The sequence below is a fragment of the Phyllobates terribilis genome, unplaced genomic scaffold (genome assembly GCF_046119375.1).
Source record: "Phyllobates terribilis strain yellow unplaced genomic scaffold, ASM4611937v1 Scaffold_5__5_contigs__length_657084704, whole genome shotgun sequence".
NCBI lineage: Eukaryota > Metazoa > Chordata > Amphibia > Anura > Dendrobatidae > Phyllobates > Phyllobates terribilis.
The window spans coordinates 289,607,828-289,630,515 of NW_027362765.1; the positions used below are offsets into that span (position 1 = coordinate 289,607,828).

A 22,688-nucleotide genomic window follows, 5' to 3' on the forward strand; every position below is an offset into this window, starting at 1 on the left:
GGCGACAGTTTTGCTTGGTGACGGACCATTCACCCTTGGTATGGATGAGAAATGCCAAGGAGAGGAATGCTCGAGTCACCAGATGGTTCCTATCATTGCAAAATTTTAGTTTCTCAGTGGAACATCGAGCTGGGAAGTAGCAGGGAAATGCGGATGCCCTGTCCCGGGTACCCTGTATGGTGACCAGTGTTCAACTCCACACAGAGGGGGGGATATGTGAGGCAGTGAGAGGGATCATATGCGAGGGACAGTATGTATCCCCCAGGATGCGCATAGAAGCATTTTGAACCCACTGGAGTGCATTGCTATCACAGACACAGCTGTAATTGCAGTGCAGCGTAAAAGTAAAGTTTGAACTTAGTCAAGCTATTTGTCTAAGTTGGATTTAAGAAATCTGACCTGGTGTTGGTAAAGCTGTACATTTTTTCTGTGATGTTTCTTAAATTTTAGTCCTTCTGTGAGCCACTTTTTAATTTAGTGTGGGGACTCGCAAGTATGAGGACCCTTGAAGTTGGTTGCGAGCTTGCATATTTTGGCCAAAATATAGACCAATACAGCATGTATTTTTTACATTATTTTTCATCTTTTTATTGCACATTTTTCCATTTTTATGCAGGATGCACCCAGGCCTTTTAGTGTTGGTTGGGTAAATTGGGGTGTCTGTCCTTGTGGGGTGCAGTTATTGTGGGCCGCCCACCTCATCTAATAATATGGGCGTCAAGCTGTAAGCCAGACACTGTGCATCACATGTACCTGTGTGACTGGCGTCCTATGCAAGCCTCATCTATGCATTTTTAGTACTAATAACCACCCCCTCCATGAATTGGTAGGTTTGTGAGTGGTTGCTGCATTACTATTTTGCACCTGTGCTGGCCCCACCTTTACCATGGGAGCCTACTGCATCCTGCTAGTGCAAATCTGACCTGGTGTTGGTAAGGCTGTATCTTTTTCTGTGATTTTTTATTTATTTATTTATTTCTGTGAGGGGTCTTCCTAAAAACAGTGCAGACATTAAACCATAGAGTATCCCTATAAAAAAGTGCTAGCTGAAGAATGCCCCCAGAAAACAATGCCTGCTGGAGACTACACCATTACACAATAAATACACAAAGGACGCCATCAAATATACAAAAATGGACAGATAGCATGTCAAATGACAGACATCTGTCCATAAGCATGCTGAAAAGACATGATAAAGGAGGAGAACAACTCAGCATATAATGCGAAAATTTAATTTATTAGTGAAATACACACATAAAATGTAGGTAAAAAGAGAAGAAACCAAGAGGTGACTAGATGGTAGCTTTCAAGCCAGGCACATTAGTAACAGTGAGGTCGTAATAGACCCATGGATCAACAAGATTGCACATTTGCCCAAGATGATAATAAAAAAGGTTATAAATATTCAATGCAATAAATAACTATGGACAAAGACACAAAAAATCAGCCCAAATACATATAAGCCCACTAGATACTGGCTAAGCAGGGGCGAAAGGGGCACCAGTGCTATGTCATGGGAGAATCTGTGTCAGGATCTAAGTGCTCAAACAGCGTAATTCCATGAGTTAATTACCTGGCAAGAAAGCACAGCCCAAAAGGAGGGGAGAAGAGGATGGTCAGAAGAGCCCAACGCGCGTTTCGTGGTGTTTCCAACCGCTTTCTCAAGGGCAAGTGATGTCATTATAGTGCCCTATAATGCGTGTTATATATGTATTAGACATCCAGTTAATTGGCCCCGAGTATCATCGGCTGCAGAGCGGGGCACGCACCCGGAAGTGGCCAGCAATGCCGGGGGCGTGCCCCGTCGGTCACATGACGTGGGGCCAGTGCCATTACGGCGCATGCGTGCGGGTCAGAGAGCGCGCCGCGTGCGCCCCAGCCGTCAAGCGACCACCGCGCATGTGCGGGTCCCAAGGAACCCGCGCAGGCGCACGCCCCCAGCATAGCTGGCCACTTCCGGGTGCGTGCCCCGCTCTGCAGCCGATGATACTCGGGGCCAATTAACTGGATGTTAAATGCATACTCCTACTCTCTAAATATTACATACATGTATGCATACCCCTGCTATTTGTTACATGAATGTCCATCTCTGCTGTCCACACGTTACATACATGCACACCTATGCTGTCTACATATTACTTACATGCACACCTTTGCTGCCTCCACGTTACATGCATGCACACTGTGAGGCAGTGAGAGGAATCATATGTGAGGGACGGTATGTATCCCCTCCCCCAGGATGCGCATAGAAACATTTTGAACCCGCTGGAGTGCATTGCTATCACAGACACAGCTGTGATTGCAGTGCAGAGTAAAAGTAAAGTTTGAACTTAGTCAAGCTATTTTTCTAAGTTGGATTTTAGAAAACCCAGCATGGGCTTTTATTCTTGGAGTGGACTACAGGATGGCAATGGGGCGGTCCACTCCCTCCAGCCCGGGTCTTACAAGTGGCTCCTGGCCACAGAGTCCTTTTAAAAACCTGCAGTAATGCTGCTAGGAGCATAGCAGGAAGCTCTGCAAGCTTGTGTGAAGCTGAACACAGGCCTGTGAAGGCAACGTATCTGACGCACCCTAAGTGACACGGCGCGGCTGTCTCCTACAGCAACAGGTTTACATGGACTGTGTTGATATCCCAGCTGCGATCTGGAGGACAGCCTTTGCTTTTCAGTTGTGAATTTTGCCAAATAAAGCCGTTTAAGTTGGACTTTCCTTGGATCACTGCCTCATTACTGCAGTGTGAACACTGCAGCACTACAACACCTTTGCTGCCTCCACGTTACATACATGCACACCAGCTGTCTACACATTACATCTATGCACACCTCTGCAGCCCACACATTACTTCCATGCACACCTCTGCTGCCCACACATTACTTCCATGCACACCTCTGCTGCCCACACATTACATGCACACACACCTCTGCTGTCCACACATTACTTGCATGCACACCTGCTGCCCACACATTACATGCACGCACACCTCTGCTGCCCAATCTTTACCTGCATGCACACCTCTGCAGCCCACACATTACATGCACACACACCTCTGCTGCCCACACATTACACCCATGCACACCTCTGCTGCCCACACATTACATGCACACACACCTCTGCTGTCCACACATTACTTGCATGCACACCTGCTGCCCACACATTACATGCACGCACACCTCTGCTGCCCACACTTTAGCTGCATGCACACCTCTGCTGCCCACACATTGCATGTACACACACCTCTGCTGCCCACACATTACTTGCATGCACACCTCTGCTGCCCACACATTACATGCACACACACCTCTGCTGCCCACACATTACTTGCACGCACACCTCTGCTGTCCACCCATTACTTGCATGCACACCTGCTGCCCACACATTACATGCACGCACACCTCTGCTGCCCACACTTGCATGCACACCTCTGCTGCCCACACATTACTTGCATGCACACCTCTGCTGCCCACACATTACATACACACACACCTCTGCTGCCCACACATTACTTGCATGCACACCTCTGCTGCCCACACATTACATGCACACACACCTCTGCTGCCCACACATTACTTGCACGCACACCTCTGCTGTCCACCCATTACTTGCATGCACACCTGCTGCCCACACATTACATGCACGCACACCTCTGCTGCCCACACTTGCATGCACACCTCTGCTGTCCACACATTACTTGCATGCACACCTGCTGCCCACACATTACATGCACGCACACCTCTGCTGCCCACACATTACATGCACACACACCTCTGCTGCCCACACATTACATGCACGCACACCTCTGCTGCCCACACATTACATGCACACACACCTCTGCTGCCCACACATTACTTGCATGCACACCTCTGCTGCCCACACATTACATACACACACACCTCTGCTGTCCACACATTACTTGCATGCACACCTCTGCTGTCCACACATTACTTGCATGCACACCTCTGCTGCCCACACTTTACTTGCACACACACCTCGGCTGTCCACACATTACTTGCACGCACACCTCTGCTGTACACACATTACTTGCATGCACACCTCTGCTGTCCACACATTACTTGCATGCACACCTCTGCTGTCCACACATTACTTGCATGCACACCTCGGCTGCCCACACATTACATTCATGCACACCTCTGCTGCCCACACATTACTTGCATGCACACCTGTTGTCCACACATTACTTGCATGCACACCTGTTGTCCACACATTACATTCATGCACACCTCGGCTGCCCACACATTACATTCATGCACACCTCTGCTGCCCACACATTACATTCATGCACACCTGTTGTCCACACATTACTTGCATGCACACCTGTTGTCCACACATTACATTCATGCACACCTCTGCTGTCCACACATTACTTGCATGCACACCTCTGCTGCCCACACATTACATGCACACACACCTCTGCTGCCCACACATTACTTGCACGCACACCTCTGCTGTCCACCCATTACTTGCATGCACACCTGCTGCCCACACATTACATGCACGCACACCTCTGCTGCCCACACTTGCATGCACACCTCTGCTGCCCACACATTACTTGCATGCACACCTCTGCTGCCCACACATTACATACACACACACCTCTGCTGCCCACACATTACTTGCATGCACACCTCTGCTGCCCACACATTACATGCACACACACCTCTGCTGCCCACACATTACTTGCACGCACACCTCTGCTGTCCACCCATTACTTGCATGCACACCTGCTGCCCACACATTACATGCACGCACACCTCTGCTGCCCACACTTGCATGCACACCTCTGCTGTCCACACATTACTTGCATGCACACCTGCTGCCCACACATTACATGCACGCACACCTCTGCTGCCCACACATTACATGCACACACACCTCTGCTGCCCACACATTACATGCACGCACACCTCTGCTGCCCACACATTACATGCACACACACCTCTGCTGCCCACACATTACTTGCATGCACACCTCTGCTGCCCACACATTACATACACACACACCTCTGCTGTCCACACATTACTTGCATGCACACCTCTGCTGTCCACACATTACTTGCATGCACACCTCTGCTGCCCACACTTTACTTGCACACACACCTCGGCTGTCCACACATTACTTGCACGCACACCGCTGCTGTACACACATTACTTGCATGCACACCTCTGCTGTCCACACATTACTTGCATGCACACCTCTGCTGTCCACACATTACTTGCATGCACACCTCGGCTGCCCACACATTACATTCATGCACACCTCTGCTGCCCACACATTACTTGCATGCACACCTGTTGTCCACACATTACTTGCATGCACACCTGTTGTCCACACATTACATTCATGCACACCTCGGCTGCCCACACATTACATTCATGCACACCTCTGCTGCCCACACATTACATTCATGCACACCTGTTGTCCACACATTACTTGCATGCACACCTGTTGTCCACACATTACATTCATGCACACCTCTGCTGTCCACACATTACTTGCATGCACACCTGCTGCCCACACATTACATGCACGCACACCTCTGCTGCCCACACCTTACCTGCATGCACACCTCTGCAGCCCACACATTACATGCACACACACCTCTGCTGCCCACACATTACTTCCATGCACACCTCTGCTGCCCACACATTACATGCACACACACCTCTGCTGTCCACACATTACTTGCATGCACACCTGCTGTCCACACATTACATGCACACACACCTCTGCTGCCCACACATTACTTGCATGCACACCTCTGCTGCCCACACATTACATGCACACACACCTCTGCTGCCCACACATTACTTGCACGCACACCTCTGCTGTCCACCCATTACTTGCATGCACACCTGCTGCCCACACATTGCATGCACGCACACCTCTGCTGCCCACACTTGCATGCACACCTCTGCTGTCCACACATTACTTGCATGCACACCTGCTGCCCACACATTACATGCACGCACACCTCTGCTGCCCACACATTACATGCACACACACCTCTGCTGCCCACACATTACATGCACACACACCTCTGCTGCCCACACATTACTTGCATGCACACCTCTGCTGCCCACACATTACATACACACACACCTCTGCTGCCCACACATTACTTGCATGCACACCTCTGCTGCCCACACATTACATGCACACACACCTCTGCTGCCCACACATTACTTGCACGCACACCTCTGCTGTCCACCCATTACTTGCATGCACACCTGCTGCCCACACATTACATGCACGCACACCTCTGCTGCCCACACTTGCATGCACACCTCTGCTGTCCACACATTACTTGCATGCACACCTGCTGCCCACACATTACATGCACGCACACCTCTGCTGCCCACACATTACATGCACGCACACCTCTGCTGCCCACACATTACATGCACACACACCTCTGCTGCCCACACATTACATGCACGCACACCTCTGCTGCCCACACATTACATGCACACACACCTCTGCTGCCCACACATTACTTGCATGCACACCTCTGCTGCCCACACATTACATACACACACACCTCTGCTGTCCACACATTACTTGCATGCACACCTCTGCTGTCCACACATTACTTGCATGCACACCTCTGCTGCCCACACTTTACTTGCACACACACCTCGGCTGTCCACACATTACTTGCACGCACACCTCTGCTGTACACACATTACTTGCATGCACACCTCTGCTGTCCACACATTACTTGCATGCACACCTCTGCTGTCCACACATTACTTGCATGCACACCTCGGCTGCCCACACATTACATTCATGCACACCTCTGCTGCCCACACATTACTTGCATGCACACCTGTTGTCCACACATTACTTGCATGCACACCTGTTGTCCACACATTACATTCATGCACACCTCGGCTGCCCACACATTACATTCATGCACACCTCTGCTGCCCACACATTACATTCATGCACACCTGTTGTCCACACATTACTTGCATGCACACCTGTTGTCCACACATTACATTCATGCACACCTCTGCTGTCCACACATTACTTGCATGCACACCTGCTGCCCACACATTACATGCACGCACACCTCTGCTGCCCACACCTTACCTGCATGCACACCTCTGCAGCCCACACATTACATGCACACACACCTCTGCTGCCCACACATTACTTGCATGCACACCTGCTGCCCACACATTACATGCACACACACCTCTGCTGCCCACACATTACTTGCATGCACACCTCTGCTGCCCACACATTACATGCACACACACCTCTGCTGCCCACACATTACTTGCACGCACACCTCTGCTGTCCACCCATTACTTGCATGCACACCTGCTGCCCACACATTGCATGCACGCACACCTCTGCTGTCCACACATTACTTGCATGCACACCTGCTGCCCACACATTACATGCACGCACACCTCTGCTGCCCACACATTACATGCACACACACCTCTGCTGCCCACACATTACATGCACACACACCTCTGCTGCCCACACATTACTTGCATGCACACCTCTGCTGCCCACACATTACATACACACACACCTCTGCTGCCCACACATTACTTGCATGCACACCTCTGCTGCCCACACATTACATGCACACACACCTCTGCTGCCCACACATTACTTGCACGCACACCTCTGCTGTCCACCCATTACTTGCATGCACACCTGCTGCCCACACATTACATGCACGCACACCTCTGCTGCCCACACTTGCATGCACACCTCTGCTGTCCACACATTACTTGCATGCACACCTGCTGCCCACACATTACATGCACGCACACCTCTGCTGCCCACACATTACATGCACGCACACCTCTGCTGCCCACACATTACATGCACGCACACCTCTGCTGCCCACACATTACATGCACACACACCTCTGCTGCCCACACATTACATGCACGCACACCTCTGCTGCCCACACATTACATGCACACACACCTCTGCTGCCCACACATTACATGCACGCACACCTCTGCTGCCCACACATTACATACACACACACCTCTGCTGTCCACACATTACTTGCATGCACACCTCTGCTGTCCACACATTACTTGCATGCACACCTCTGCTGCCCACACTTTACTTGCACACACACCTCGGCTGTCCACACATTACTTGCACGCACACCTCTGCTGTACACACATTACTTGCATGCACACCTCTGCTGTCCACACATTACTTGCATGCACACCTCGGCTGCCCACACATTACATTCATGCACACCTCTGCTGCCCACACATTACTTGCATGCACACCTGTTGTCCACACATTACTTGCATGCACACCTGTTGTCCACACATTACATTCATGCACACCTCGGCTGCCCACACATTACATTCATGCACACCTCTGCTGCCCACACATTACATTCATGCACACCTGTTGTCCACACATTACTTGCATGCACACCTGTTGTCCACACATTACTTGCATGCACACCTGTTGTCTACACATTACATTCATGCACACCTTTGCTGCTTATATAATGCACAGGTTCCTGTGCTGTCTTATCTGTAGCCATGCAGCTGGGCTATGCACACACAAGAGTTCACACCTCTTCTCTCCAATGTCTCCATGCACTAATATTACATTCACTTCAGGATACTGAAAGCCTGGTGCCTGACTCCTCCTACACATGTGACTAGTCACATGGCCAGGATGACATCATCACTGGTGTCTCCAGAAGAGGAAATGACAGTACTGAGGTCAGATGTGACAGATCACTGCAGGGGATGCATGGCAGCAGAGGCGGAGAGTGTAGGGTAAGTGTTAGTGTTCTCCTCCTTGCACCTTTAGCTGTCTTCTTATAGCTCCTGCTGCATTGGTGAGTAGAATGGTGTTGGCTATAAATGGAGCCTCTCCAGTGTCCTCTAACAACACATCCTCTCCCCACCATCAGCATGTCTATAGCCACTAACATTCCCTGTCTAACTGTAGGAAGGACCACCTCTCAGAGCTTTGGCACCAACTGAGCAGATCACTTCTAAGCTGATGGCATGGAGTCCGGATCACAGACTGATTGTGATGGGACATGCTGAGATTTAAAGATCCAGAAGTTACATTGGTCCTCTGTATACAGTTGCAGTCTGCAGGACTTTAGATGTGCACTCATTTGTACAAGTTTTAACCAGCCCCACGCCAGTAAGTATGTGACCATATGTGAAATAATCATCCAGCCTAATTGTGCAGCTGCACTCCTGTGTCATTTAACTATAGTGATCAGGCTATGTTCACACATTGCGTTTTGCTGCTTTTTTTCTGCAGCCAGTCCTGATCTCTTTCCAGGAAGGTTTATTCAGGAATTTGTTTGCTTGTTTTTTTTGGTGCGTTTTTGCTGCATTTTTTTTCACTGTCCTTTGTCTCTTTTATGCATGTACATAAAGTTCAGTAAAAAGAAATAAATCTCATCAGGTTTTGGCACAAAAAAACGCTGTAAAAACTGACACCAGCGTTTTTTCACCACCCATTATTTCCAAGGTGAAAAATGCTGAAAGAAGTGACATGCTCTATTCTGCAAAAAAACATGCAAGGCACAAAATCCTGATATGTGCATAAGATTTCAGGAATCTCATAGGCTTTGCTGGTACTGTAAAACACAACAGAAAATTTGCATAAAAAAAACTCTGAAAAAATGCAATGTGTGAACATAGCCTTACAGGGGGTCAGAAGGATACTGTGGGACTATATATAGTATCCTGGCTACATAATACTAATGATCATAATATTAAGTGATGTTTTTCTACATTATGTCTCTTGACTCCATAGCATATTATTACAGAATCTCATGGTCTTGTTCCTCCTAAAGTCAGGAGTCTTCTCATTTACCCAGGAAGGATGGACAAGCAAGGGAACCACATAACTGAGAAGATATTAAACCTCACCTTGGAGATACTTTACCTGCTAACCGGAGAGGTGAGGGATTCTGGGAACAATGCCACTTGACTTCACTCTTATCTCTATTAAAGGGTATTTCCCAGCCTTTAAAGGATAGGTGGTAACTTTCAAATCAGAGAAGGGAGTCTGACCTCTGGGACCCACACCTATCCCAAGAATCCTGTTAAAATTGCCTAGCACTGTATTAAGCTATCTCTGGCAGTCCCATAGAGAATAAATGTATCAGTATCGCACATGTGCGACCACCACTGCACTAAGCCCCCTCATCTGCAAATTATCCTTTGGATTGGTGATAACTTAAAATGAAATCGGTCAGCAGGTTTTCGCTGTGGATTCTGATAGCAGCATAAAGTAGAGACAGAGACCCTGATTCCAGCGATCTATCATTTGTTGGACTGCTTGGTGCCGTTTTGATAGAATCCCTGTTTTGTCTGCTCCAGATGTAGCAGTGCTAAGTCTTCTGGGCTGTGTATAACTCTTCCCACACCCCTAACTGTCAGCTACCTGTGTACACTGTGAATGGTGAGTAAGCTGCCAATCAGTGGTGTGGGCTGGGATAAACAGATTAGCCTGACTAGTCTGCATGTGACACGTAGTCCTCTAGTGATAATTTTCTGCTGCTAAAACACTGATTGCATTGAAACTACAGCACACAGCCTAATAAGTGACATATACGTGTAATCAAGCTCTCGGCTCCTACATTATGCTTTTCTCAGAAAAAATAGCAAAAACCTGCTGACAGACTCCCTTTAAATGTTGGAATGTAACCTTTTATCAGTATAGGGACATACCAGAGTCTTCTTTAATACACAGGATTACACAGTAGTGAAGACATCTAGAGAGTGTGTGCTCCCCGGCAGGTGTGTGTCTGATGGATGGAGTAGGACTCTGAGCCCCATCCTGGAGTATCCACCTCATCCCCTGGAACCTGATCAGAAGATCCTAGATCTTACTTGTAAGATGATTGAGCTGCTGACTGGAGAGGTGAGCGCTGCTGGGAATACTGGGACATTATACAGGAACACAAGGGATGATGTGTCTGGATGATGACTGTATCATTGTGTGTCAGGTTCCTATAAGGTGTCAGGATGTCACTGTCCATTTCTCCATGGAGGAGTGGGAGTATGTAGAAGGACACAAGGATCTGTACAAGGACGCCATGATGGAGGACCACCAGCCCATCATATCACCAGGCAAGAGCAGACTTTAGTTGTTTAGGGGCACTGAACAAGATAACTCACTGCAAGATAATCGTGAATAGAGCGTTGTTAAAAACACTGGTTTCACTTCTTGCCTTGTAAACAGGCTGCCGATCTCTTGATGAACGAGCAAACCGCTCATTCATCAGGTGAAATGATGTTTTGTGCAGCACAACAGATCGGCGGTGCATTGTTCCGTGTTAACAGGACTCGCACTCCCGGGAACCATGGCAGCCTATGTGTGCTGAGTAATCTAGTATAGATGTATTACAGATTGCTCAGTGCACATCGCTTAGTTTGGTCTGCCTGTGTAAAGAGCTGTTTAAAAGGAACCTGCCACGTGAAAAAAATGTTATTAACCTTCAGGTTAATAGCGTCCTGAACCTGCCCGGCGCTCACACTTAGAGCCCCCCCCCCGCCAGGAGGAAATTAACTTTATTCCTTCCAGCCGCAATCGGGTTTCGGTCACGGGGATGGCGCGGATTTAGTCACCGCTCTGGGTATTGAGAACAGCGGCTGTAACTGCACCCCTGGCACTGACTGACAGCCGGCCCTAATGCTGAGTGAGCTGTCAGTCAGTGTCGGGGGTGTGGTTATAGCCGCCACTATGTATTTTATACACAAAGCAGAGATTGAACCTGTGCTGACACCACCCCGTGACTAAAACCTGACCGCTTTTGGGAGGAATAAAGTTAATTTCATCCTGGTAGTGGGGCTCCAAGTGCGGGCGCCGGGCAGGTTCAGAATGCTGTTAACCTGCAGATCAACCTCATATTTTCAGGTTAATGGCGTTTTTTTCACGTGGCAAGTTCCCTTTAAACGACTGTCAATTGGTAAAACTTTACTGATTGGCTGTCATATCGTGCTTCTGATCGGTCAGTGTAAACAGATCTTTATTAGAATGCAGATAACCATATTGTATATGTGTATATAAGTAATACACAAGTGCTTCTCACTAAATTAGAATATCATCAAACAGTTAATTTATTTCAGTTCTTCAATGCAAAAAGTGAAACTCATATATTATATAGAGTCATTACAAACAGAGTGATCTATTTCAAGTGTTTATTTCTGTTAATGTTGATGATTATGGCTTACAGCCAATGAAAACACAAAAGTCATTATCTCAGTAAATTAGAATACTTTATAACAACAGCTTGAAAAATGTTTTTAAAATCCGAAATGTTGGCCTACTGAAATGTATGTTCAGTAAATGCACTCAATACTTGGTCGGGGCTCCTTTTGCATCAATTACTGCATCAATGCGGCGTGGCATGGTGGCGATCAGCCTGTGGCACTGCTGAGGTGTTATGGAAGCCCAGGTTGCTGTGATAGCAGCCTTCAGCTCGTCTGCATTGTTGGGTCTGGTGTCTCTCATCTTCCTCTTGACAATGCCCCATAGATTCTCTATGGGGTTAAGGTCAGACGAGTTTGCTGGCCAATCAAGCACAGTGATACTGTTGTTTGTAAACCAGGTATTGGTACTTTTGGCAGTGTGAACAGGTGCCAAGTCCTGCTGGAGAATGACATTTCCATCCCTAAAAAGCTTGGCGGCAGAGGGAAGCATAAAGTGCTCTAAAATGTCCTGGTAGACGGCTGCGCTGAGTTTGGTCTTGATAAAACCAAGTGGACCTCCACCAGCAGATGACATGGCTCCCCAAACCATCACTGATTGTGGAAACTTCACACTAGACCTCAAGCAGCTTGGATTGTGGCCTCTCCACTCTTCCTCCAGACTCTGGGACCTTGATTTCCAAATGAAATGCAAAATTTACTTTCATCTGAAAACAACACCTTGGACCACTGAGCATCAGTCCAGGTCTTTTTCTCCTTGGTCCAGGTAAGATGCTTCTGGCGTTGTCTATCGGTCATGAGTGGCTTGACACAAGGAATGCGACACTTGTAGCCCATGTCCTGGATACGTCTGTGTGTGGTGGCTCTTGAAGCAATGACTCCAGCAGCAGTCCACTCCTTGTAAATCTCCCCCAAATTTTTGAATGGCCTTTTGTTAACAATCCTTTCAAGGCTGTAGTTATCCTGGTTGCTTGTGCACCTTTTTCTACCACACTTTTTCCTTCCACTCAGCTTTCCATTAATATACTTGGATACAGCACTCTGTGAACAGCCAGCTGCTTTAGCAATGACCTTTTGTGGCTTACCCTCCTTGTGGAGTGTGGCAATGACTGCCTTCTGGACATATGTCAAGTTAGCAGTCTTCCCCATGATTGTGGAGCCTACTGAAACAGACTAAGGGACCTTTTTAAACGCATCGGAAGCCTTTGCAGGTGTTTTTTGTTAATTATTGTAATTTATTGAGATAATGACTTTTGTGTTTTCATTGGCTGTAAGCCATAATCATCAACATTAACAGAAATAAACACTTGAAATAGATCACTCTGTTTGTAATGACTCTATACAATATATGAGTTTCACCTTTTATATTGAAGAACTGAAATAAATTAACTTTTTGATGACATTCTAATTTATTGAGAAGCACTTGTATTTACACACACTGTTTATTATCACTGTATTTGATGTATTTCTCTCTCCCAACAGAAGAATCCAGTATCAAAAATCCAGAGAGATTTCCGAGTCCTTTGTTTTCCCAAGATTGTGAAGCAGAAAATCATAGTGTCCTAGAGAATCATCAGGTAGAGGACATAAGGAAATATGCTATGGAACTCTTGATTAATCCCCTTCAAATTTTGAAAATTCAGGCTTAATGGGGTAGTCCCATCTACAAGATCCTATACCAATATGTAGTAGGTGTAATAATAATAATAATATTAGCAAATACCTCCAATTAGAAATATAGTATAGTATTTTTGATTCGCTATGTCTCTTTCCTCATGTGCAGGCATTGCAGGACCTTAGGTATCCATGGTTACATCCACTGATAAAGTGACAGTTAACTGCTAGTGGTCGTAACCGTGGATACCTAAGGTCCTGCAATGCCTGCACATGAGGAAAGAGACATAGCGAATCAAAAATACTATACTATATTTCTAATTGGAGGTATTTGCTAATATTATTATTATTACATCTACAACATATTGGGATAGGATCTTGGAGATGGGAATACCCCTTTAAAGAGGACCTATTGCCACTCCTGACATGCCTCTTTACATAAATACTTGTATTTCCTATAAAATAACAATTTTGAAGTATCTTTTCTTATAAATCTGTAATATACTGTTCCTCTGCTATTTCTCCTAGAAAAGGTATAAATAAATTGACAAATGGGTGTACCCGTTCTTTTTATTAAATATTCATCCTCATTACACTGATGACCCTATTTTGTAATTGCGACTCTAATGTTTCATTTTCCCTGTGGTAGATTCATCTTCTTTGTCAAATAATCATTCACGGACACTGATGATTCAGTTGTGAAATATTTTTAATTTCAAGTCCACATCACAAATTCTCTACATGGTAAATAAATGCAGAGATTTCAAGTATTCACCGCAACCTGCCCAATAAAAAGTTCACAAATGGCAAAAATTGCAAATGAAGCGCTGCACAGAGTAGATAGACATGGAATGATTATTTGACAACGAAGAAGCCACCACAGGGAAAATGAAACATTAGAGTTCGGATTACAGTCAAGGATCATCAGTGTAACGAGGATCCTAAATAGAAAACCCCACAATTCCCTGATAGGCAGGCTTGGAATGGCCCACGGGGGACCGGAAAATTCCCTAGTGGGACTCTGTGCAGAAATTGGCACAATACAATTGATTCACTATGTACAGACAATGATAACATCTCTTAATTAACTCAACAAACTGCCCAATGTATTATGCATGGTGGTAATGTAATATTTTTAAGTAGCTGATCAGTGGGCCCCAGACTCAATGATACTGATAGCCCTTGTCAGCCCATTCTGACAATTCTGTTAGGGTATATGAAAATAGGTTTTCTAAATAAGACAAGCCCTATAAAACCCAAGGAAAATGTCAACCGATATGAATTAGCCTGCATTTTATTACAATGGATCTTTATGGCTGCTAGCCAATTTTCGTTAGCTGACTCCTCATTTGTACGTTTCTCTTCTTCTTGATAATCAGGACAAAGATCCTACTGAAATTAAAGCTGAAGTCATGCATGAAGAAGAAAAGACATATGAAAATGGTAATCACTTGTTAAAAGAAGAGGAGATCCCTACAAATATCCATCCAGGTGAGTAGTAGCCATTAAATCCAAAGAAGCGTGACCTGATGGGGCAACTGTCCTCTCCCCTGTTGACTCCTATGAATTGCACTGAGCTTTTCCAGAAGAAGCCTTTACTTGTCTTACTTGGGTAATCTAATAACAAATACAGTATAGCTGTGTAAAAAATATAAAAACTCTTATGAAGCTCCAATGTAGTGATTGTGAATTCTCTGTCAAGACTAATTATAAATTATATGAAAATGCTGGATGAATCCATGAATGTTTACATAAAGTAGAGATCTTCCTTTATGTCTTTATATATCTGAGATCTTCCATACTACTATATTAATAGTGATACTGTTAAGGAAGTTTATATAGAGGCCCAGTTTATTTTATTTTTTTATTATTATTTATTTACTGGTTTTAGAAGCGGAATCATTTATTGAACAAGTATATTCTCTTAGATGCAGAAAATTTACATTTTGCATTTTAAAGAGGCTGTCCACTACTAGGACAACCCATTCTCGATCTGAATGTTGGCCCCCGTGAAAATAAAAAAAGTTTATACTCGCCTCCCTTGCCGGCGCAGGTCCAGTGGTGTCGGCACTCTCATTCCTGGGGCTCATGTGTGTTTTTTATGACACGTGAGCCCTGCGCCCAATCAGCGTTGGCATCACTGTCCGTGTCTTCATACATATTAGTTATCAGGAGGACATGAGCGGCCAACCTCAGCCCTCACTTGCTCTTGATTACGCTTTTTTTTGTATATTTGCGTCACAAAAAATATATATTTTCAAATTTATATAGTATACTGTGTAATATATATGTATATCTATTTATTAATCTTTATGTGTGAACATATATACAGTGGGGAATATTACGATTTGATACACTGCTGATGTTGCAAGTTTTCCCACCTACAAAGAATGGAGAGGTCTGTAATTTTTATCATAGATACACTTCACCTGTGAGAGAGAATCTAAAAATAATCCAGAAAATCACATTGTATGATTTTTACATAATTAATTTGCATTTTATTGCATGAAATAAGTATTGGATACAATAGAAAAACAGAACTTAATATTTGGTACAGAACCCTTTGTTTGCAATTACAGAGGTCAGACGTTTCCTGTAGTTCTTGACCAAGTTTGCACACACTGCAGCAGGGATTTTGGCCCACTCCTCCTCCATACAGATCTTCTCCAGATGTTTCAGGTTTCGGGGCTGTCGCTGGGCAACATTGAGTTTCAGCTCCCTCCAAAAATTTTCTATTGGGTTCAGGTCTGGAGACTGGCTAGGCCACTCCAGGACCTTGAAATGCTTCCAACGAAGCCACTACTTGGTTGCCCTGACTGTGTGTTACGGATCATTGTCATGCTGGATGACCCAGCCATGACCCATCTTCAATTATCTTACTGTGGGAAGGAGGTTGTTGGCTAAAATCTCACGATACATGACCCCATCCATCCATCCTTCCTTCAATACAGTGCAGTCGTCCTGTCCCCTTTTCAGAAAATTACCCCCAAAATATGTTTCTCCCACTATGCTTCACAGTTGGGGTGTTGTTCTTGGGATTCTACTCATCCTTCTTCTTCCTCCAAACATGGCGAGTGGAGTTGATGCCAGAAAATTCTATTTTGGTCTCATTTGACCACATGGCCTTCTCTCATACCTCCTCTGGATCATCCAGATGGTCATTGGCAAACTTCAAATGGGCCTGGACATGTGCTTGTGTGAGCAGGGGGACCTTGAGTGTCATGCAGGATTTTAATCCATGACTGCGTAGTGTTACTAACGGTAATGTTTGAGACTGTGGTCCTAGCTCTCTTCAGGTCACTGACCAGGTCCTCCCATGAAGTTCTGGGCTGATTCCTGATGTTTCTCAGAATCATCCTTACACCATGAGGCAAGATCGTGCATGGAGCCCCACACCGAGAAAGATTGACTGTCATATTGTGTTTCTTCCATTTTCTAATAATTGTGCCAACAGTTGTTGCCTTCTCACCAAGCTGCTTGCCTATTGTCCTGTAGCCCATCCCAGCCTTGTGCAGGTCTACAATTTTATCCCTGGTGTCCTTAGACAGCTCTTTGGTCTTGGCCATAGTGGAGAAGTTGGAGTGTGATTGAGTATGTGGACAGGTCTCTTTTATACAGGTAATGAGTTCAAACAGGTGCAATTAATACAGGTAATGAGTGCAGTAATAGGGCTTCTTAAAGAAAAAAACTTAACAGGTCTGTGAGAGACAGAATTTTTGCTGGTTGGTAGGTGATCAAATATTTGTTTCATGCAATAAAATGCAAGTTAATTATTTAAATATCATGCAATGTAATTTTCGTTTTTTTTATTTTTAGATTCTGTCTTTCACAGTTGAAGTGTACCTATCATAAAAATTACAGACCTCTCCATTCTTTGTAGGTGGGAAGACTTGCAAAATTGGCAGTGTATCAGATACTTATTTTCCCCACTGTGTGTGTATACATAATAGGTAGGTATGTATATGTATGTATGTGTATATATATAATATAAATATATATATATACTTATATTTTAAAAAGTAATTTATATGTACCCCAAACAGCACTAAATAAAAATTATGGCTGCTGAAAAGAGGAGAAGCAAATAACAAATAAAAGTGGCTTAAGGCCTATTTAGGCCTGGTCACTTATAGATTAATTTGTTTAAGTAGGACAGGTCATTACATTCAGTGAGGTAGGACTTGTCAGAAACCCAAGTTTTTTTCTTGATGTGATAGGATCATCTGTCCTATGACAGAAAATCTCTCAGCCTTTATGAGTTAACAATCATGGTTCATTCAGCTAATCTGAATAAACTATGTCCTCCATGCTTGTTGACCATTAAAGGGGTTGTCCTGTGAAAACAAATGGTCTTCTATCCACAGAATAGGGGATTAATTAGAGGTTGGCATGTTTTTGAACACTATTGTGTTCGATTGTTAGAACGGGGAATCTTTATCCCTGTTATAAAATTGAGTGCTAGTACGGAGTGCAACCCCCTGGGAAATAAATGGGACAGCGGTTGAGCATGCACACTGGCAAAGTTCCCCATTCTGCCAATCCGTGCGGGCTTCAGCAGTCGGACCCCCACCAATCAATAAATTATCACTCACTCTATATATGGGTGAAAACTTGTTTTCACCAGACAACACCTTTAAGTCTGTACAGGTCTGTTATTTTGTGTGTTTTATGACACAAGTTTTAAAAAAGAAAATACCTTTTTATTTCCAGCAGATGACTGCAACACTATCTCGAAGAGTCATTATAATGGTATCTCAAAAGATTCTATAATAGAACATCCTACTACCCAAAATACATATTCAGGACTTTACTTTCCTGACCTGTCGTGGGATTTCTCGAATCATGAGGAAGGTCCAGAACATATTCTTCAGCAGAGTTTATCTTCTGAATCTGTGGAATGCTTTGCTGAAGAATCTGATCAGTTTTGCCATGAAAGAATGGGAAATGTGGATAATCTGTTTCCTTGTCCTGAATGTGGACAATGTTTTTCTCACAATGCAAATCTCCTTGTACATTTAAGAATTCATAAAGAAAGTCTCGAAGGACAGAAAAACACATCTCTAAAAAGACTCTTTTCATGCTTACAATGTGGAAAGTGTTTTACTAGGAAATCCGTTCTTAATGAACATCTAAGAACTCACACAGGGGAGAAACCTCATTCTTGCTCACAGTGTGGGAAATGTTTTACCAAGAAGTCAAGTCTGCTTAAGCATGAGATAATTCACACAGGGGAGAAGCTATTTTCGTGCTTGGAATGTGGAAAGTGTTTTATGTTCAAAGATCATCTTGAGCGTCATCAGAGAATTCACACAGGAGAGAGGCCTTATCCATGTTCAGAATGTGGAAAACGTTTTATCCAGAAATCAGGTCTTAGTAAACATCAAAAAATTCACACAGGTGAAAAACCATTTTCATGTTCAGAATGTGGGAAATGCTTTGCTGAGAAATCAGGTCTTGTTAGACATCAACGAACTCACACAGGAGAGAAACCATACTCCTGTTCAGAATGTGGGAAATGCTTTGCACAGAAATCAGAACTTGTTGAACATCACAGAAATCACACGGGGGAGAAGCCATTTTTGTGTTTGGAATGTGGTCAGTGTTTCAGCAGGAAATCGGTTCTTGCTAATCATCAAAGAATTCACACAGGGACAATCAATATTGAAAAATCATCCAAGCTCCAAGAAAATCTTCTCTGTCTAATGAATTATATGGACTCGTCAGACAAAAGGTGATGCAGTGGAATTCTCCATCATCGTGAACAAATGTTCAAGCTATTGTATAATTGTGTGTCTGCCAAGAACTACTTCTGTGCTGGTGTTTGTCATTAGCTATAAAGATTCTGCTCAAGTCTTATTCTCATTTTTGATCATGCTACACCTATTTTAATTAAAATTATATAAATATGAATGGCTTTAGTCTGGTTGAGATATGTTGCCCTGAATCTCTCTCCCACTCCTTTTTCCCAGTCACCTATTGAGTGTTTATCGAACAACCTCATCATGGAGTACACTATGCAGCAGTACTGAGCGGTATTGCTGTTAATTTAGCATTAGGGCGAAATAGTAGAAACAGAGTAATTCATGCAAATGCTGAACACTCACACTGTGATGGGGTCACCATTCTTTGTAGGGGGATTGAGGTAGGGGGGTACAGTAGGGTCATACCATGCGTGTGGAGGAATGCGCTGTGGAGTTATCATACTATGTTTGGGGGCACTTTTGTTTGCATCATACCTTTTTTCATGGGACAGCCCGTTTAAGTTTGTTTCTATATGAAAAGCTATATTTGATCAAGAAAAACGTCCTCAATTGTAGACATTCTTTTAATAAAGAAACAAAGTTGGCACGCAACTTTGTCCAAGCTTTTACTTTTGGCCCTCTGTATATTTGAGTTTGATATCCCTGGTTTACATTGATTTGGACTGGAAAGAGTAGTTACAACAAATATGTTTAACCACTTTGCGGCCTGTGGCGTATTAGTACGCACCAGGCTGTCACCCCCTGTTCAGCGCGGGCTCCGGCGCTGAGCCCGCACTGAACCGGGCACATGTCAGCTGATTATTACAGCTGACATGTGCCCGCAACAGCCGCGGGTGGAATCGCGATGCACCTGCGGCTGTTAACATGTTAAATGCCGCTGTCAATCTCTGACAGCGGCATTTAACTTTGCCGCGCCAGAAGCGCATCACTTACCCTGCCCATTGGTGACCCCGTCACGTGATCGTGGGTCACTGATGGGTGGGCAGCAGACCCCAGTGGTTGTCATGTGCTGATCGCTATGAGCGCCACCTAGTGGTCGGCGCTCATAGCACAGGAGCATTTCTGCCACATAGAGGTGATCTGCTCATCACCTCTATGTAGCAGAGGTGATTGGACAGTTGCTGCTTCTAGTCTCCTATAGAGACTATAGAAGCAAGCAAAAAGTGAAAAAAAAAATGTTTTTAAAAAATATAAAAGTTTAAATCACCCGCCTTTTGCCCCATTCAAAATAAAATAATTAAAAAAAACAAAACACATACACATATTTGATATCGCCGTGTTCAGAATCACCCGATCTATCAATATAAAAAAAGAATTTAATCCGATCGGTAAACGGCGTGATGAGAAAAAAATTCTAAACGCCAGAATTACGTTTTTTGGTCGCCGCAACATTGCCATAAAATGCAATAACGGGCGATCAAAACATCGGATCTACCCCAAAATGATATCAATAAAAACTTCAGCTCGGCGCGCAAAAAATAAGCCCTCACCCGGACCCAGATCCCGAAAAATGGAGAAGCTACAGGTCTTAGAAAATGGCGCCATTTATTTATTTTTTTTATTTTTTTTTTATTTTTTTTTTTAGCAAACTTTGGATTTTTTTTTCACCACTTAAATAAAAAAGAACCTATACATGTTTGGTGTCTATGAACTCATAATGACCTGGAGAATAATAATGTCAGGTCAGTTTTAGCATTCAGTGAACGTGGTAAAAAAAAAAAACATCTGTGGTAATGCACTTTTTTTGCAATTTCACCGCACTTGGATTTTTTTTTCTTTTTTTCCCGTACATGATATGGTAAAACCAGTAATGTCGTTTAAAAGTACAACTCGTCCCACAAAAAATAAGCCCTCACATGGCCATATTGACCAAAAAATAAAAACGCTATGATTCTGGGAACAAGGGGAGCTAAAAACGAAAATGCAAAAACGGAAAATCCCAAGGTTCAGAAGGGGTTAAGTACATACTGACCTTTATGGTAGATCACTAGTTTTAAAGAGGACATATGAGTCCACTAGACATGTCTGATTTAGTAAGTATTGTATTCCCCATAAAATATCAATTCTGAACCATCTTTTGTCAGACCTCGTGTTGTTGTCTATTTGTTTATAAATCTGTCAGGAGAGTTGACAAGTTCTTTTTATGTCTAGTGCTTCAGATCTGTTTAGTACCTATTTATGCCTATACATTTTTCCTTACAAATTTGCTTGGATTACCAGTACATATGTCTAATAGGGATGAGATGAAAGAGAAAAAGTATAAAACCAGTATTGAAACACTATTGAATGATCACTTCCAAGGGACATATAGGGATAGTAAACAGTTTCCCACGTATGCTCATCACTGCTCATCACTGCCAGTGTCCTGCTCCAGCAATAAATGTTTGAAAAAGTAAAAAATGTTCTGTGTGTGACAGCACAGTGATATATAGCACATGCGAATGGGCGTGATGTAGAAGTAAATAAATGTAGTAATTTACTTCATTGTGTTTATATAAAATATGCATCGTTCTATTCCGTGATGAATATTTAAATCTAGGACTTTTAATAAAACATCACAGGATACTTTGTTTTCATTTTCCATACCAGTCATTCTATAAGTGAAATGATCAAAAGGATATTAAACTTCACCATAGAGATGATCTATTTGTCATGTGGCACCACTCTCATTTAGGAACTTATATTTCTTGGTGTTTCTTTCCATATTCAGGGTTACCGTCACAAAATAGCACTGTACCTACTTGAGTTACAGCTCCTAGCAGACGATTCTCATTTCCCATGCATAATCCTTCAGCTTTTTCCAGTGTTAGGACTCCCTCTGGTGGCCAAGATGAGGCACTGAATGTATCTCTGTGTGTGGTACAACTGCTGGAGTCAGGATGGGTCCATAATAAGACATATATTAGACCTTATATTCTTATTCCATCACTCTTGTATTTGTACCTGAGGTTATAAATTTGTGTATGTGACATTGGCTTGTGAACTTAACCTGTGCCTGTTAATCGTGTTTGGACCAGAGCTGGTGCCCCTGAGCTAGGCCTCGTTTAAGTTTTTTTGGGATCTCAATTTAGCATATTTTGTCTACCTATATCTAGCCACATCAAGAAAT

The 22,688-nt window shown here is 44.0% G+C and overlaps 1 protein-coding gene and 1 long non-coding RNA gene across 2 annotated transcripts in view; both read left to right on the forward strand.

Annotated features, from left to right (window-relative positions):
* Positions 1 to 20,240, forward strand: part of LOC141271540 (uncharacterized) — a 140,648-nt gene extending 120,408 nt beyond the window's left edge. Inside the window, exon 14 of the mRNA XM_073681594.1 lies at positions 18,987 to 20,240. Coding sequence (XP_073537695.1) covers positions 18,987 to 19,552 — 566 coding nt within the window. The 3' untranslated portion in view covers positions 19,553 to 20,240. The remainder of the gene's footprint in view (positions 1 to 18,986) is intronic.
* LOC141273007 (uncharacterized) lies at positions 8,781 to 13,711 on the forward strand. The gene is made up of 3 exons (XR_012322053.1): positions 8,781 to 8,798; positions 9,842 to 9,948; positions 13,686 to 13,711. It is a non-coding gene; the product is annotated as an uncharacterized lncRNA (long non-coding RNA).
* Positions 20,241 to 22,688: the final 2,448 nt, after the last annotated feature.